Genomic DNA, 18,630 nt, shown 5'->3' on the forward strand with positions numbered 1-18,630 from the left:
CTGATTTTTTGCTAATTTAAATTTTAACTTTGTTTGACACATGTGGAATTCTCTCATCTGCATATTTGCTAAGGCCAACTTCTTCTCCCCTGAGGCCCGTGAAGATCCGGGTTAGAATAGGTCTTCAGCAACCCATGCTTACCGTAAAAGGCGACTAACGGGATCGGGTGGTCAGGCTTGCTGACTTGGTTGATGCATGTCATTGGTCACAATTGCGTGGATTGATGCTCATGATGTCAATCACTGTATTGTCTGGTCCAGACTCAATTATTTACAGACCACTGTCATGTAGCTGGAGTATTGCTTAAACAACAAACAAACAAACTCCCCTGAAGTTGCCAGACGGAGGGAGCTGAACTTTGCCATGTATATTCCTCCTGTTCATGAGATATTTTGTTCTGTTCATTGAAGTTTAATGTTAGTTTTTAGTATTTACTCATAAAATATTTGAATATCATTGCTGACAGCAACTTTTGTTCAGTGTCTGTCTTTGGTTTTTGAAGTGTTGAATACATATCCAGGTGAGCTACAGTGGGTCCAGGTAACATTTGATAATTCATCTTTCAAACCTAAATTTCCAACTTAAAAGTTCTACATCGCATACAACTTCTCACTTCCAAAATCTGTTTTGAAAGATGGAAGTTTAATAAGCTCAACACCCCTTCCAACTTCTTACCTCCATACACCATTTTGGAAAGATGGAAAGCTTGAAAAGTCTGCATCAAATCTCACTTCCCACTTCACAAATGTACAAAACAATGCTACCATGATAACTTGTGGGTTTACCTGTCATGATTTTTGGGGTAGGCTTCCCCTCTCCAACCACTTTTTATAATCCTCGATCCATCCCTGCACACACACCATCACACCTTCTGCATCCGCCTTTGCTGTAAAGATTACTTTACCATTTAATTTATGAATAAAAGGTAGCTAGCTATACCATGGTTTATTCTCCCAGCAGTATCTTGTTGTACTTTAAACAACTCCCACTTGTCATTTATTTCTTAATTAATGTAGGATAATTACAAATTTCCCTGTTTTATTTTGTACTACATCTATTTAGTATTTAGCTTATGGGCTTAAGATACCATCCAGTGTCTTAAAAGAGAATGTATGTTGTAAAATCTCATTTCTGACAGGAGGTGTATCATTTACGAAAAAATGACCTTTTTATCATTAGCTTCCCAAACTATGAAATAGGAAGTTTAAAGTTTGCAGCAAATTCAAGTTTTTAAGGTTTCTAACTCCTAAACATCCTTCAAAGCGAAGTAGAGCTTTCGAGTTTTCGAGCTTTCCATCTTTCCAAAATGGTGTATGGAAGTAAGAAGTTGGAGTTTAGAGTTTTCGAGCTTTCAATCTTTCCAAAATGGTGTACGGAAGTAAGAATTTGGAAGCCATGTAGAGTTTTCGAGCTTTCCATCTTTCCAAAATGAAGTTTGAAAGATGAATTGTCAAGTGTTATCTGGACCACAGTGCCATTACCAGTATTCAACCTTTTTATGGCCAATGACAATGTGCTGCTGAAATGTTAAGATTTACTCAAAGTTCGTCTTTTCCTGATTTTTTTCACCAGGAAAGATGACCTGATGGTGGGCTGGCTAGTTTTGTCATTGTACCCTAATGCTGCTCACTCTATCGACCATTGCTTTCTTTACAGGAAGCAGTGTCCCTTTAGGGAGCAGTTCAGAAGTTTGATTGGGATACAAAACTTTATTCCTTTTGTTTGTGGCAACAACAACAACAACAACAACAACAATCACGCCCTCCCCCATACATTTTTGTTGTTCATATGTGAAAATCTTGACCTGCTTTGCGACCTAACATGCTCAGTAATGTTTCCTCCCTTATGACCCTAGGATACCCCAAACCATCTATTATCCCCCAGAAGAAGATGATGGGCTATACCCTGGGGCTTCAAGTTGTTTCATTGAGTGTCACTGACACAGTGTACAACTGCCTTCCGATGTACCATGTCTCGGGAATTGGTGTTGGCGTTGGAGGGGTTGTGTCAGTTGGTATGTTGTTGTTAACAAGAATCGGGAACTTGCAATTCCTGTGTATATGTATTGAGGACTCAGAACTATGGCAGGTCTCCCATCTGTGACACATCGTCTAATTTATGGCAGAAATGTACACATCCATTTTGGCTTGGATCCTGCTGGAAGTTGACAGTGGTGTGATGTCATTAAAGGATCACATCCTATTAAATTTTGGGGTTGTTCTTACAGTCTTAGCCACGGGGCACAATGTAATGTCCTTTTGGGTTTTTTTTAGAGTAAGGTGGTGATTGATCAATTCTAACTTTATTGCCCAATTTTGCAGACATGTCAAAGTAGATGATCTACCACAGAATGACAGATATAAATTACCGATATGCCACAAATCTGAGAATCTGCCATTGATTTGAGTCCCACCTTAGATGTGAGTGTTTCTAGTGCTTACATGTAGTCATATCATCCTCATTTGGCTCTCAGGACTGCCCAAGCCAGCATCCATTGTTCAGGTGAAGGCATTGGGTATCGGCAACTGCCTTACCATTGTCAGCCTCACCAGCAATGACATCGTGTACACCGTACTTCCACTTTATCACAGCTCAGGTGGAGGGATTGGCATGATGGGAACAATCAAAGCTGGTATGTTGATGAGGCGAAAAAAATTCTATTCCAAATTCCAAAATCTGTTTTATGCTTAATCCAGGACTGCCCAAACCAGTGTTTATAAGGCAAATGAAACTCACGTCATTGAGTGGTGGTTTCTTGTTGGTGGACTTCAACAAGGATGATGTGTTGTACATGACGTTGCCGCTGTACCACAGCGCCGGCGGCGGGCTGGGTCACTACGGTTGTATCCGTGCTGGTATGATGTCAAACTCTTGTCTTGTCTGTTCCACAGCGCAACCTTTTGGACCCTCCTGATGAGTTTTATTCACTCTAGCGAAATACAACTCAACACCACTATTGTGCATTTAATGGAAAATGCAAATGTCCTTTTAGTTGTGAAAAAAACAAAACCCAAAAAACTCTCATCTTGGCTAAATTTTAGCTCACATTCTGTTCCTTAGTACTTACCTGATGATAGGCAAGAAGTAGCCCTGAAAAGATGCTTCAAATGATAAATATGTTGTTATGCTTCAACGTTGCTGGTATTCATGTTCTTCCAACGCCCCTTAAAGAATTAAGTTACAGTGTGTAGTTGTAAAAGTGGAAAAGCAACAAGACTTAAACTAGCTGTTGTGTTGTCCCTTTGTTATTCTATAACTTTGAGACAGTGTCATGGTGCTTGGTTCAAGCTGTCAGGTTAAACATAAATCCCATGAAAAAAACGCATTCTAAAATTTATTTTTTTTTGGCCTCAAGGCACTCATGATAATTTTTAGGTGTGCCTCAAACAAATTAAATGAACCAAGATATATGTATATCCTAATCATAGAAAATGCAATGTATTTGTACTCATAGCCACATTCGTCTGTTTCACAGCTTGTTAAAAGTTCAAAATGTTAATCGTATTTGTAGCCACAAAACAATGACACCACAAACAAACATCGCTATGCCCATAGAAGTTAATATTATGGCAAGTGAAATGATATCCTCGTTGAAATTTTTATTCTTAACATAATTGCAGTCAATTAAATATTTCAAGTTAGCGTTTGAAAAATCGATTTGAGATAGTTGTTATATATTCTTAAAATTGCAGGCCTGCTGTGCCATAAGGGCATTGGGAGTTTGTTTTAACCATAATAACATCTTAATCAGGATTTTAACCATACAATCGACACACTTGTATGTATATATTTTTAACCCTAGTATTTTTATTTAGGTTGAGATTAATGAAAGTCTGTAATGAATCAGCGTGGCTGAATCAAATAATTTTATCTTACTCTATTTGTTTATATTAATTCTCTGGGTCAGCTAACTTGCAAGTGTTGTTCTGTGTTGCTTCTTGTGTTGTCATGACAATGTGACAGGCTCACTGCAGTCATTTTGTAATTCGTTGTATATGTGTTAGTGTAGGAGGCTTTGGCTTTGTACTGCTTGCATCTTTGCAATGTTGTGTCTGTTGCAGTTTAGGTGATGTATTTATAAACAATTGAATAAATACTGTATTCAACATGCTGGTATTATAAAACGGGGCTAAGGAAACTAAATTTGTAAACTGTTTTGTTGCTATGAGAAATCAATCATGAGCCAATCATCTTCAATTGTATCATTCTAAATATTTTGATTGTTTTTATCTTCACAATTTATGTTGATTTAGATGAATTTCTCAAGAAAACACTTTAACTATTGAAACTTTTTTTGAATGCTCTCAAGATAATTATAAGGAAATACAAATGGACAATACTCACACAGCAGGTATTCAAATAAGACAATAAAGATACATCAACAAAATCAGTGATTAATGATTGTGGCTGCCTGGTCTTGCAGGTGCAACTATGGTCCTGCGAGGGAAGTTCTCAGCGTCACACTTCTGGGAGGACTGCTGTCGCTACAGAGTGACAGTCATACAGTATATCGGGGAACTGTTCCGGTACCTCCTCTCACGGCCAGAGGTGAGTGTACAGGGTGTCTGTCATACAGTATATCGGGGAACTGTTCCGGTACCTCCTCTCACGGCCAGAGGTGAGTGTACAGGGTGACAGTCATACAGTATATCGAGGAACTGTTCCGGTACCTCCTCTCACGGCCAGAGGTGAGTGTACAGGGTGTCTGTCATACAGTATATCGGAGAACTGTTCCGGTACCTCCTCTCACGGCCAGAGGTGAGTGTACAGGGTGTCTGTCATACAGTATATCGGGGAACTGCTCTGGTACCTCCTCTCACGGCCAGAGGTGAGTGTACAGGGTGACAGTCATACAGTATATCGGGGAACTGTTCCGGTACCTCCTCTCACGTAGGATTGGTTTGACTGGGCTGATTGGTTGCCATCATACCTGACAACATCCTCTTGCTCTGGCAACTGACTCTCATTACAGGCTGCTGTGGTATGGTTTGAATACTGCACATGGTGGAATACTGGTTCATCTCATCCAGGCTTTAGGCAGTCGGTAGCCTAGTGGTTAAAGCATTTGCTCGTCATGCCGAAGATCTGGGTTCGATTCCCGACATGGGTACAATGTGTGAAGCCCATTTCTGGTGTCCCCCGCTGTGATATTGCTGGAATATTGCTTAAAGCGGCATAAAACCATACTCACTCACTCACTCACTCACTCACTCACTCACTCACTCACTCACTCACTCACTCACTCACTCACTCACTCACTCACTCACTCACTCACTCACTCACTCAGGCTTCATTGTGATGTAAATGTCGTGTATGTATATAGCTATACAAATGGACTATGAACTCATTGACATATTCACTGCAGGGAAGTGCTGTTTTGCTTTCAGAGCCCTGAAGAGAAGAGTCATCAAGTGCGAGCCGCGTTCGGCAATGGTCTGCGGAGAGACATTTGGGAGCAGGTGCAGGCAAGATTCAGAATACCCCAAATAACTGAGTTCTTCGGGGCAACAGAAGGAAACACGATGTTGTTCAATGTCAGCAATAAACCTGGGGCTATTGGAAGACTCTCTCCACTCTTGGTGAGTTCAGTGTATTGACAGTTGCCTCGGTTACAGTGTGTCCAAGGCCCACTTGCCTGAAAAAAACCACCTTACGGCTAAAACTATTGAACTCCTAATTTTTAATATTGACTGTGCTGGAGTATTGCTTATTGCAGAATAACATAACATTCACTCACTTCAAAAATCTGCAGAAATTCAACAAGGTTATCAGTACATTGAAACCTTTTATGACAGATAATAGCCTTTGACCATTTGTTCTTTTTTTTCATAGATGTTTGAATCATTAATAGGGAGTAGCCAAACGGTTTGAGTAATTTGGCAATGATTATAATAATGTCCTCATCAAATAATTATGAAGCAATGTTTTCGTTTGGTTTTAATTTTTTATGTCTATTGCTTTAACAGCGGAAGTTGACTCCGAATTACCAAACTTTGGTCAAATACGACTTTGCAACAGCTGAACCAGTTCGAGACAGCAATGGACATTGTATAGAAATTAAACCAGGTTAGCTTTTCTTTCACATTCAATCTACCTGTCAATCTATTCAGTGAAATAAGCTAGAAGTGTTGGTATTCTGTTATTATTGTATGGATTTTTGAATAATTATCTTTTGCAAAACGATACCAAAAGATAAGTGATTGGCTTTTTTTTATTAGAATAAAGATTTTTATACATATTATTCACCATTAATTTTATTGCAAACAGCAGTGTTACAATCTCACGTGTGTTTTTCATTTCACCTAATTGTAAACAGTGTCAGTTCAATTTGTTTTGTCACGTAATATTTTCATAATTTCATTGTTTATTTGTCATCAGTCTTGTAAACGTGGTAGCAGTAGGGCCTTGTAAACTAACTGAAAATCAATATAAGAACTTGGTATTTTTTTACTCCTTGTTTGAAATATGTCATTAAATGTGAGTTAGCAGACAATTGGTTTTGAATGACATAACTGTTCTACAACTTCCTTGGATGTTTTCTTTCAGTAAAGGCTTATTAAGAATTCATGAGGATTTGCACAGTGTGCACACTGCTTTACATGTTCATACCTTCATGAACGCTAAAATATATTTGAGTCAATTATTATGAATTAATAAGTCAACAACGATAACTTCACAGATTGTTTATTTAAGCATTTACCAAAAAAATTGTTCAGTGTAGTACACAACCAATTTTCTGACAATAAAATTGCTTGGTTAGCCAATCAAATGCCATGGAATGACTTGCAATTTATTTAATGACAAACAACATAAAACCCTTTGATATATCAGATACCAATTTCAATTTGAAAATTATTACAGAGTATTTTTGTGTATTTAATGAAGGAGAGAAGGGCTTGTTTATATCGGCCATTGCTCCCGAGATGGAAGGAGTCGAGTTCTACAAAGCATCAAAAGCAGCCAATGAAAAGAAGCTTGTTCGTAACGCCTTCAAGAAAGGCGACTCTTACTTCAATTTCGGTGACCTCTTCTACCTCGACCGAGAATACTTCGTGTACTTTGTTGACAGAATCGGTGACACATTCAGGTTGGTAGCCCAGTGTGATGAAACTATGCATTGCTAGGGTTATGTTAAGCAAGCTAATTACAATCAGATCTTTTACTCTGATGCAATACCTCTCTCTGCATGACACCACAGGAGGTCGTGCCAGGTTATCTTTCAAATCAGCCAATCAGCATCGAGGCTTCTGCAACTGATTTTATTTGTAATTGAGGTAATCCCATTGTGAAAAAATAACGCTTCGCTATTATATTGGATGGATATGTTTTTATTACTTGTCCGTGAAGAGATCACCCGTTTAATAAACATACAGCTGTATTGCACATTGTGTAATACCAAAATGCATGCTTATGTACTGTCGGAACAAGTTTCACGAACAAATATCTGAGAGGAGCTTATGCACACTCGATGACCCCAGTAACCTTGTTGCTAGGCTGACGTCACATGACATTGTTTCGCTGATGGATCTTGCAACAAAATTCCACAAATTATGTCATCGGGTATTGTGACGTGATTGTAAACTTTGTGGTTCAGAACCACGTCCCACAAGAAGATCGTACTGTAGCGCAACAACAGTTGTAAGTCTATGTAAAAGTATGTGAGTTGCGATAACCTATGCACTACGATAACTATCTGGAACGGACACCTGAATTCTAAAGGTGGAAAGTTGTATGGTATTATATTAATACGTTTCAACGTTTGACGTGTTTGAAGTTTTATTCTGTTAAACTCAATTAGATATTATGCCGTGGATCATGTAGGTGTCAGCCTATTCACACACGACAGTTTAATTCTAAAAACGTAAATGCAAGTAATAAATAAAATACTAAACGAGCTCCCATGTAAAACCAATTTTATGAAACTCTTCAATGGTTGTGGTATCTGAATTGCTTTCAATCGTCAGAAACCACAACTATTCACTCGTTTCATAAAATTGGTCTTACACAGGAGTTTGTTTAGCATTCTATATATATCCTGTTGTTTGTGAGTGTTGTGACATCTACACCCAAAAGGATAACAATGGAGGCATAGGTGTGTTGTTTGGCTTTCTTTAGCAGAGACTGAAATTTCTGACACTAGTTGTTTTAGAGAGCTGAACCCACACATCCTTCAATTTAATTGGGCGATTAAAGTTCGGTGAGGATTCACCTCACCGACCTTCTCTGGGGTGTCCTCAGATCGTGATTTGACAGGAATCATATTTGAGTGAAAGTTCTGATTTTAATGAGACTATGTTTGAAGTTGTATACTGAAAGGTGTCATCTAAGGGCGACTGACTGGTTGACACATCTACTTCTTCCTACAACTGGAGCCAATGTCTTAATGATCTGTCTCCATGGTCTAGTACCGCCTCCGTGGTCTAGTGGTACAGCGTCCGCCCGGAGAGCGGAAGGTCCGGGGTTCAATCCCCAGCCGCGTCATACCAAAAGATGTTAAAAGATGGTACTTGTTGTTACCCTGTCTGGCGCTCGGCATTAAGGGGTTAAAGCAAGGACTGGTCAGCTCGGAGTCAGTATACTGTGTCTGAGTGGGGTATTCATGTTAAACTCTGGCATGGTATCTCAGTGGGCTAGCACTATAAATCGGCATCAGTCCGGACTAGTACAAGCAGCCACACAAACACACACACGAACATGCACGTCACTATATAAGTGCAATAATCTTGGAAGCAACGTTAAACCCAATTTCACCTCACCTCACCATGGTCTAGTAGAGCGTCTGCCCAGTGAGTGAAGGTCAGGGTTAATTCAAGGGCTGCTTCATACCAAAAGATGTTGAAGTAAAGTACTTGTTGTTACCTTGCCTGGCGCTCCGCATTAAGGTGCTAAAACGAGGACTGGTCAGATCGGAGTCAGTATACTGTGTCGGAGTAGGGTATTCATGTTCAACTCTGGCATGGTATTTCAGTTAGGAAGCACTATAAAATTTGCATTAGTCTGGACTAGTACAAGCAGACACACACACATACACACACACGCACACACACACAACGTACCCAGATATCAATCACAGGATCATCTTGTGCAGCCTCCATTATTTACAGACCACTTCATATGGCTGGAATAATGCTGAGTGTAGTGTTAAACAACAAACAAACAAACAAACATCTATACTTGATTTTAGCTACCACAACATGTGTCATGGCATGGCTGTTTTCTTTCTATCATCTACATGATGGCTTGTCCTCCAATGTTGTAAGTCAGGTACCATTCAAAACATTAAATGTCCTCAGAATAAAACATTAAGCTTGTAATAAATAATTTGTTGTGGCTTAGGCTATCTTAATGGAAACAGTTATCACATCGATATTATTATTATCGACTCCAATATTTGTTTCTAGATGGAAGGGTGAGAATGTGTCCACAACAGAGGTGGCCAACATTTTGTCCTCCCTGGACTTTGTCCATGATGCCAACGTCTATGGTGTCACTGTTCCAGGTAAGATATTTCATTTCTGTGGAAAACATTAATCAGTAAATTGATGTGAAATCTGGGATTTGTTCCTGATAGCATGCTTGTGTTATTTATCCAATGTATTGTGGATCAGTTACGATCAAAGTAAAAAGACCTTTAGTCCTAGCTTGTTATCTTGATTGCAAGTACCCCAAGTTTTCCATTTGTGAACCCCGAGGACCAATGCATCACACTGGGTGCATCCTGTCTGACGAAGGGTTCATTACAGAACCAAATATCATATCCATATATCAACATATGTAAGTCTGCTGCACTCACCCTTAGCGGTGTAATGTCATATATAAGATAGTTATGCGATAAATTGCAAAGGATAATTAAGAAAAAGCGGGGTTTATTTCATGATAAAACGTTGTTCTATCATGACGTCTTTTCTGGAGATTCAAACACGCGCTCGCAACTTGATGACGCCATAATTTGGATAACGTTATTTTTGAGAGGGAAGTGTCTAGTGAGTTGTTCCCCACAGATGTAGCTTGGCAACGTAGAGAAACGCAATGCCCAAACGATCGCTTCAAAAAGTGAGAGAGATATGACAATCGGTATTTGGAGAAAAGGTGCAGATAATTGAAGTGAAAATTGTGAGAATGTGTGGGAAAGACCAAATTTAACCCCCTTGTTCATAAAATGGACTTGTCTGACATTGACGCGGCCAAATTCTATTCAGGGAGTCATCATTATTTAAATACGGTCAAATATTTATTAAAGCGTGTACTTTTTACTAACATCCTTAAAGAGGCTGTATGTAATGTTGATATCTCATTTAAGAAATAAACAACTCTTGATCATTGTTTACTGTACAGTAAAACACTGCAGGGAAAATAAATCATGAGGGGTGCAGCACTCCCTGCACTCGCAAACTGCCCAATCTCAATGAAGGATGTGTTGGTTTTGGGACCAACCGATTGTCAGCTATCGAAAATGATTCAGTTTCATTTCTTTACCTCGATTCTGGTATTTTGATCCTAACAATAGAAAACTCTAGAAAATGTACAAATATTCTCGCAAAATTACTACTTTTGGGTGTGGATGCCATGGTGCCAGAAATTCCAATTGATGACATATATAGTGCAGCCTTATTTTATTTATTTATTTCCATTCCTAACAACCAGTTTTTGGTTGTTGAAATACAGATATCCGACATTCTGCTCTAAAATTATTCACTCGCTCATACTTAGAATTTAGAAGCCTTGAGTCTATTCACCTAACTTAACCTACCTATATCTTCACTCAGATAGGTATCTTATTGATGTTTAAGATGGGGTTTTAATGAAATTGAGGTTCCTGAAAATCAATGTATTGTGTTGGCCATTGCTTCACAAAATGGTGATGTATGACTGTGTCTTGAGACACCTATTTTTATAATCAACAGATTATTTGAGCATATTGTGTATTATAGGGCACGATGGTCGTGCAGGCATGGCAGCCCTGACGCTGTATGACGATAGACCTTTGACCCCTGAGCTCCTGCGAACCATTTGGAAACACAGCGAGGAACATCTAGCTACATATGCCCGTCCAATGTTTCTGCGACTTCAAAAAGAGGCTACGCTGACAGCTACATTCAAACAGCGGAAGGTTGAGCTGGTCGAGGAAGGATTCGACATCAACAAAATCCTGGATCCTCTGTATTATGCTGACCAAGTCACCAAGTCCTACATTCCCATAAAACAGGATACGTACTCCAGAATCTTGACCACGTCCAAGTTGTAGGGGTGGCAGGTGAACCCTATCCAAGTTGTAGGGGTGTACAGATGTACCTTAAACCACTGGTGCCTTGTAACTGATGTAGGGAACCTTATATTCCTAATTTTACTACATAGAGTCAATACTAGGTATTAAGTCTAAGGAATATTAACATTAGCTGATTTTATCTGATATTCCCTTTTCACACGAACAATGAGCTTTGTTACTGCATTATATCTGGAGTTTACAGTTTATTTCATCCTACATGAAACAAAGATAACTGTCCATTTAATAATTATTATTAATAATTTTACATTTACAGCACCATCTTGATAGTAATGAGGGATGTGGTCAAGCACACAACATATTTTTACCCAAGTTAGTGTATCATCTTACATTCATGTTTTCCATTCTCAGCTCCATGGGGAGTATACAAGAATCCAGTCACATCAACAAGAAGAACTGAATTTGAAATTTCCTAGTGATGGAATTAATCATACCGTACCTAAATGGAGCTTACAGATATTAGTCAGTATCTTTCTTCAGAAACAGCTAAAATATATGTCCTGGTTTTTAACATATATTAATGAGACTTGTGCCTGAAATGAACAATTGCTCAAAAGCGGTTGCTGATTTTTGTGTTACCTGTTTTCAGATGAACTAATGATTCCTCTACATGCTACTGGTTTATGTATCATGGCATGAAAGACGTGACTATGTACAGGATATTTGCCTTTTTCTTGTCAAATGTGACCCGACGAAATTGCTGTATTCATGTGTGGTGCAGCCATGAGAGAAATTGTCATCTTTTCTAGGTCACGAGATAAACATGTTTGATGAAAAAGATAAATGTTCTATTTCTTACCGGGTAAGTATTTTCTTACTGATCTTACTTACGTTGTTATGAAATAGACTGAAAGTAGTTCCTGCGTAGTGTTATTTCACTCGAGTGAGATGTAGAAAATCTCTCCCTTGTGTCTTTTGATATCAAATATATCAGCCCTCGTCGATGAAAGTTTAAAACTATGAAGCTTGGCGAAAGATAGCAGGCAACCTCATTGAGGCTTGCCAAGGACTTTTAAACTTTCAGTGTTGATGTATATTTGATATAAAAAGATCTGAGGGTGAGCTTCAGTTTACCATAAAGAATCATTCTTCCCTCTGTCTATGTGTAAACAGTAATAACCAGTGTCTTGGGTTTAATAAGTACAGCTAACAAGTTTCAGTGTAAGAGAGATTAGTGATGTCATTTGATTATGACATCATGGTAATTGATGATGTCACAATGGCCTTCAAAACATTGTGATGCAATTTCCTTGTTGCAATTCAGTATTTCATCACTGAAAACATTAGTCCATGTTTAATTGGCTGCAGGAAGTTAAGAATTGTACAGAGCCTATATTGATGTTCCATTCACAACATTATGTATACTAAACAGATAAAAGCAAAATGGCAGCAGGTATCGGAAAATATTTCCTAAACCCGTTTCTTCAATTGTCTACAGTCTGTGGCACGAGTCAAATATCAGCGATGCATGTGCTTAATGACCCTGTTAAAATTGTCCAGTTTTCATTGGTTGATGTCTGTTATATGTGTTGAAGACTATATTCTAACCATCTTGAGTAACGCACAATAATGAGGACAAGGCTCTCTGTGATAATTTTAGCAATAGATCATTTACTCTGATAGGATACTTTTCCGCGTGATCTAAGGACACCTGTAAATAATCAAGTTTGAACCAGACAATCCAGTCATCAATTTTAATTCACGCCATCCATGAACATTGACATGCCATCAACCAAGTCACTGAGTCTGACAACCTGATCAATTAAGACACCAACATTAGTTTCTGGGAACCAATTATAACCAGGAATCGATAACTTTCTTAAAAGCCATATTAGCTTCAAGGCTTGTAGATTTTCATAACAAATTAGCAAAGTCAATCCAGCATATCTTGAAAACGAACTAAAATGACAACTTCTAAATGTAGATAAGAAAAGCAGCATTATTATAGCGTTGAGGATATTTTATACACCCTGTTGGTTCTGAAAGTCATGGCATCTACACCCAAACAAGATTATCATCAAAGGAATATTTGTGTTTTGTGTGAGTTTTCATGTGTGTAAATTTGATCATATTACTCCAGACAAATTCATTTCAATTATTATTTTACCAGATTCTGCTAAACAGGCGGGGTTCAGTTATCATAGAATCATATGATGTCATCCATTGTATCATGGCGTCACTGGACCTGTGAAGATCTAGGTTAGAATTAGTTTTCAACCACCCATATTTGTTGTAAGAGACAACTAATGGTATCAGGTACGCAGGCTCCCTGACTTGGTTGATGCATGTCATTGTATCCAATTGCGTAGATTGATGCTCATGATGTCAGTCACTTAATTGTGTGGTCCAGGCATGATTATTTGCAGACCTCTGTCATATAGCTGGAATATTGCTGAGTGTGGTGGTAAATAACAAACAAAGTCAATGTCATCACATTCCAGTGTGATGTGTGAGTCAGGTCCAGACAATCCAGTGATTGACATCATGAGCATCGATCTACACAATTGGGATACGATGATAGCATCGACAAAGTCAGCAAGACTAACCAACCAATCCCGTTGGTCACCTCTTACGATAAGCATGGGTTACTGAAGACCTATTCTAACCCACATCTTAAAGGTATGATGTGTGAGTGTTCATGTAGAGAGAAAGTTCTCTAGAAACTTACTGATAACTGTTGTAATTTACAATGTCAATGAACTTATGTGTTTTTCAAACTTATGCTGATTCCAAATCAAACTTCTATGCATTGAATATAAAATAACAACCTCAAATCTGAAAACACATACTATTTGTCTCCTAATTTTAGATGACAATGTTATAATGTGCTCTTGTACTATCGGATTTTACGTCAAAGTGTGCATTAATAATATAATTCAGCTTTTTTGGTTGACACATTAATTGTTTGTTGTAATTGGAAAAAGTATGGTTGTAGTGTTCAAAACTATACATGAAAGCCTAGGGGTCCTTAGTTAGCACAAACTTTGGGGAGCCCCCAGATTCAAATACCATAGAAACAAACCTCTATGACCCCAGGACCCTTGTATTTTCGAAGTCTTGTTTCCATGGTCTGGTGGGTAATCCCTACCTCAAAATTTATAAAAATTATAACGCCTGGGTAGAAGTATTAAAAACCATCAATATTTTGGGTTGGGTTTGAAGCAATTTTACCCGAGTCATCTGATTATGTGTATTGGCAAATGTAAAGATGAGACACTGAACTTGTATTTGCCATCCGTAGTATGGTTGAAATGAAATTCACTGGTTCGTCATAGTGGCTTCCACATTCTGGCCAGGCAACATCTTCTGGTTCCTTGGTTTGTTGATTTTATAGGAGTGAGTGAGTTTGGTTTAACGTCACTTTTAACAGTATTCCAGTTATATCGCGGCGTGTCAGCTTAATGTGGGAGGAAAGCCTGAAGTGATTCAGGTCTCAGACGTATCACTTCGGTGAAACCCATTGGTATGGTGCTGACAAACCTAGAAACATAATCGGGGCGAACAGGGTTTCAAACCCACATTCATAGGTTTCTAGCGTGCCCAAGGGACGCAACTCTGCACAGCGAATCACAGCGCCTTAGACGACTGGGCCACCCGTGTCCCCAATTTTATAGGAGGATAGATTTTGTACTACTCTATGTTCGCACCATAGGTGACTTTGGACCATGAATACATTTTGTCAAATATCCAAATGAGTTTTCTTGCTGATGTATCACGTGCATAGGTTCAATGAGATAATTGAAAAAACTGTTTCATTTGCTATGTTATTTCATTTATAGGTGGGGCTTAAACATTAAGATGAAATGACTTTTGTTATGATTGTGTGTCAGGTGTTCATGCCAGACATGTTGACTAAGAAATATTCATGTTTTTGTCTGTTTAGTGACTGTTTTTTATATTCAGATTTTTATATGTTCCAACCCCATCGTGTCAGGTTATGGTTCAAGAAGATGTTGTTTCATGTACTTATGTTGATGTCTTTTTGCATCTGAAGTCATTTATCGTTGGTTAATCATCACTGTGGTAGTGTTGTCATATGTTTTGAACTATTGAGTAGCAAAAGTCAACATGCCATATTGTCTAGTGCACAGTAGTTGGGTATACAGTAAACTACGGTTATTACGAACTCAAAGTGACAGATAATTTTACTTCATTATAACCATACAGTAAACTATGGTTATAACGAACACGCTTATAACGAACTGGTGGATATAGCGAACGTGTTTTTAGGTCCCTGCCATTTGCTGTAGCTCTGCTGTATATATGCTTATAACGAATTACGGTTATAACGAACTAGAATTTGTGGTCCCTTTGAGTTCGCTGTGACCGTAGTTTACTGTAGTTTGTTATAAGCATATATACAGCAAATGCATATGGACCAAAAATAAGGTTGTTATATCCGCCAGTTCATTATAAACAGAGTTCCTGAAGTTTTTGTTACTGTCCTCTGTCCAACCGCTATAATGTTTTAGCTGCACTGATTTTAGCCTGTGGCAACTTGTTGGAACTAATACATGTGTTTCATTCACCTTGAACCTGGGAATGATAATACTGATTTCTGGATATACATGCCAACCTGAGCCAATGCCAATAACTTCAAGATTGAGGTGTAATATTTTGTACGAAAACTTACTCTCAATAGTTATTTTGATAATTTTTGTTTTGAGATCAATTAAAATACCTTACAAGTCATTTAATGTGCTTCCATTCTATAAAGCAGGTTTAAATAAGAAATTTTGCAAAGAAATGGCAATGGGTCATTTTCATGATTTTGTCAATTTTCTTGATAGGACATTTTTCTAAGTTTGGATAACTATTAGTCATGTCCGAGAATATGAACCAATCAGAAACCCTGGAAAGAAACCCCACATTTGACTTATACAGTTTATGTCTCAGACCGTACTTATATTGATAACAGTTGAAATATGTTACCTGTAGAAACTGTTTTGCAGTTTGTCCTCTGTGTAACTATGAAACATATAATTTTCTTAGCAGCTCCAGCTAGATTTACTCTTGATGTTACCAAATACCAAACTTACTTACCTGTCTTCCATTGCTCATATTAGGGAAATAGACAGTAGCTTGTGTAATACCTTGAATATACACTATTTCCTAAGTTTGATCATTTTCAGATGATTGTTTGCTGTTTGTATAACTGATAATAGATTGATTACGGCATTTGATGCCAGACTTGATTATTACGATCCAGTGAAATCAGTGTGTGATGTGTGATGACTGATTTGAGAGCTGTGATACATGTATAAAATGGGAAGTAATCCTACCAGATTCAAATAAAGTCTGTTTTTGAAGAAGATTGTTTTTGCTGAAACATGAATATGGAGAAAAGTAGTCAAGATTCTTGAATAAGTGGTCTAGTCAAAGACGGGGATAAACCACAAGTTTCACTTTCAGAGCACACGTTTGTTATGTGCCACCAAACTTTCCACTGTCTCAGCCCACATTTGCCTCAATCTCATTAAAATTAGATCTTAGTTCTCGCTATCGCTAAACAAAGATCTGAGGACACCCCATTACAGGTCACGTCAGGATGACCTTTCATCCGACCAATCAAGGCGTCACTTACCAGATCTTGAAAGTGACAGTCGGAATGTGTTTTCTAATCATGCAACCTCGAAAACGTTAACACGGGGTATTCCGAATGACAGTTACGGCCCGTACGACTGATTCCATCAAAATTATCGTCTATCTCTCGCTTCCGTGGGATAGACATTTGAATAGAGGAGGCGTTGCACAGTACGTAGGAAGCACTGCCATGCAATCTCAACTATATATTAGACATTCTAGAATGTTCGTTGGTTCAGTTTTCAAAATATTAATCGAGAACTGTGTCAACATATTTTTCAAGCGTTGTCCCCATGTTTAAACGAGTGCCGTAAAGGTCGAGAAAGCTGCTTTCTAATTGGCTGATGTCGACTTCTTGTTAGTCATTTCAGTGGTCGGTCAAAGTTCGCGAAAGGTCATTCTGACATGTCCCGTAAGAGGATGTCCTCAGATCTTTGTTTAGAGGCAGCGAGAACTTAGATATGATTTTAATGAGATTGACATTTGCCTTGGGTATGAATGACAACACAAGGCATAAGTAAATGTTAGAAATTATTTATTTCTCTGAAACAGTTTATATTTTTAAAGCATAAATGAACAAAGAAAAGAGATAAAATTAAACTTTAGATGAAACTGTTTCTTAAATTTAAAGCACCAATGAACAGAATAATTAAACAATTATTTACACAGTTGGGTTCAACAATTATGGAGTTGATACAAAATCTAAACAGGCTACCTTTATGATGTTTTAATTTATGATTTATTTGACACAGTGAATGTGTACCAGTTTTCAGCTTATTTACACATTGTATACAAACTACTGGTCTAACTAAACAGTGGCCTCCACCTCCCCTTCTAGCCACGCCTACACCACCTGCACTAGCCCTGACTTTAATATACTATGAACGGATACCTTTACTGATGTTTTAATAATCACAAGGAAAATACATTAAGCAGGCAATTCATTTTAATGTTAACTGATCTTCAGATTATTTACATACTACATACAAACTACTAGCCTAGCCAAACAGTGGCCTCCACCTCCCCTTCTAGCCATGCCTACACCTCCTGACTTTAACATTATATCTTATAAGTGGTTGATAGAAAATATATCAGATGTCAAACAGAATTTAGTCTATGATTTTGAGCCCAAATAAATATTGCCATAGTTTTATCTGCACAGATTATGTTTTAATACAAAGTTTGAACTAATGTCCAGTCAGTTCTGGATAATACATGCGCTTTGTTTTTTAACACTGACTTATTACTACCTGTCTTACTTTTTCATGTACAAAGCTTACCAGATATTCTTTAAGGCAACATTGATTGTATTATTCATACCATTTGGTATTATTTGATTACTGTATCATTAACCAGGTAATGTTAGCTTGAGCAAGGGTTATGAATGCGAGTTGCCAGTACCTCTGAAAGGGGCAGGAGTAGGGGATATAAGTACTGACAGAACTAAGGACGACAACCACTAGCCAGGCGTGGACCACTGGCTGGAACATCAATAGGAGATACAACTACTGGCGGCGACAGGAATAGGAGCTACAACTACTGGCAGGGACAAGAATAGGAGCTACAAAAACTGACAGGGTCAGGAACAGGAGCTACAACAACTGGCAGGGACATCAATAGGAGCTACACCTACTGACAGGGACAGGAATAGAAGCTACAACCACTGACATGTACAGGAATAGAGCTACAGCTACTGGTAGGGACAGGAATAAGAGCTACAACTACTGACAGGGACTGGAATAGGAGCTAAAACTACTGACAG

At 38.3% G+C, this 18,630-nt stretch overlaps 1 protein-coding gene across 5 annotated transcripts in view; it reads left to right on the top strand.

The window, feature by feature from the left end:
- LOC124131550 (very long-chain acyl-CoA synthetase-like) overlaps nt 1–14,291 on the top strand; it is a 31,273-nt gene extending 16,982 nt beyond the window's left edge. For 2 of the 5 annotated variants that reach the window (XM_048397963.1, XM_048397956.1), the window contains exons 5-12: nt 1,857–2,015; nt 2,698–2,856; nt 4,425–4,549; nt 5,389–5,580; nt 5,968–6,067; nt 6,887–7,088; nt 9,403–9,500; nt 10,933–14,291. In XM_048397963.1, coding sequence (XP_048253920.1) covers nt 1,857–2,015; nt 2,698–2,856; nt 4,425–4,549; nt 5,389–5,580; nt 5,968–6,067; nt 6,887–7,088; nt 9,403–9,500; nt 10,933–11,246 — 1,349 coding nt within the window. In that variant the 3' untranslated portion in view covers nt 11,247–14,291. Of the gene's footprint in view, nt 1–1,856; nt 2,016–2,474; nt 2,634–2,697; nt 2,857–4,424; nt 4,550–5,388; nt 5,581–5,967; nt 6,068–6,886; nt 7,089–9,402; nt 9,501–10,932 lie in introns of all 5 variants that reach the window. The other 3 variants (XM_046494875.2, XM_046494873.2, XM_046494876.2) reach the window with 3 other exon arrangements.
- Nucleotides 14,292–18,630: the final 4,339 nt, after the last annotated feature.

The sequence above is a fragment of the Haliotis rufescens genome, unplaced genomic scaffold (assembly GCF_023055435.1).
Source record: "Haliotis rufescens isolate VD_foot unplaced genomic scaffold, xgHalRufe1.0.p SCAF_1, whole genome shotgun sequence".
Lineage (NCBI taxonomy): Eukaryota > Metazoa > Mollusca > Gastropoda > Lepetellida > Haliotidae > Haliotis > Haliotis rufescens.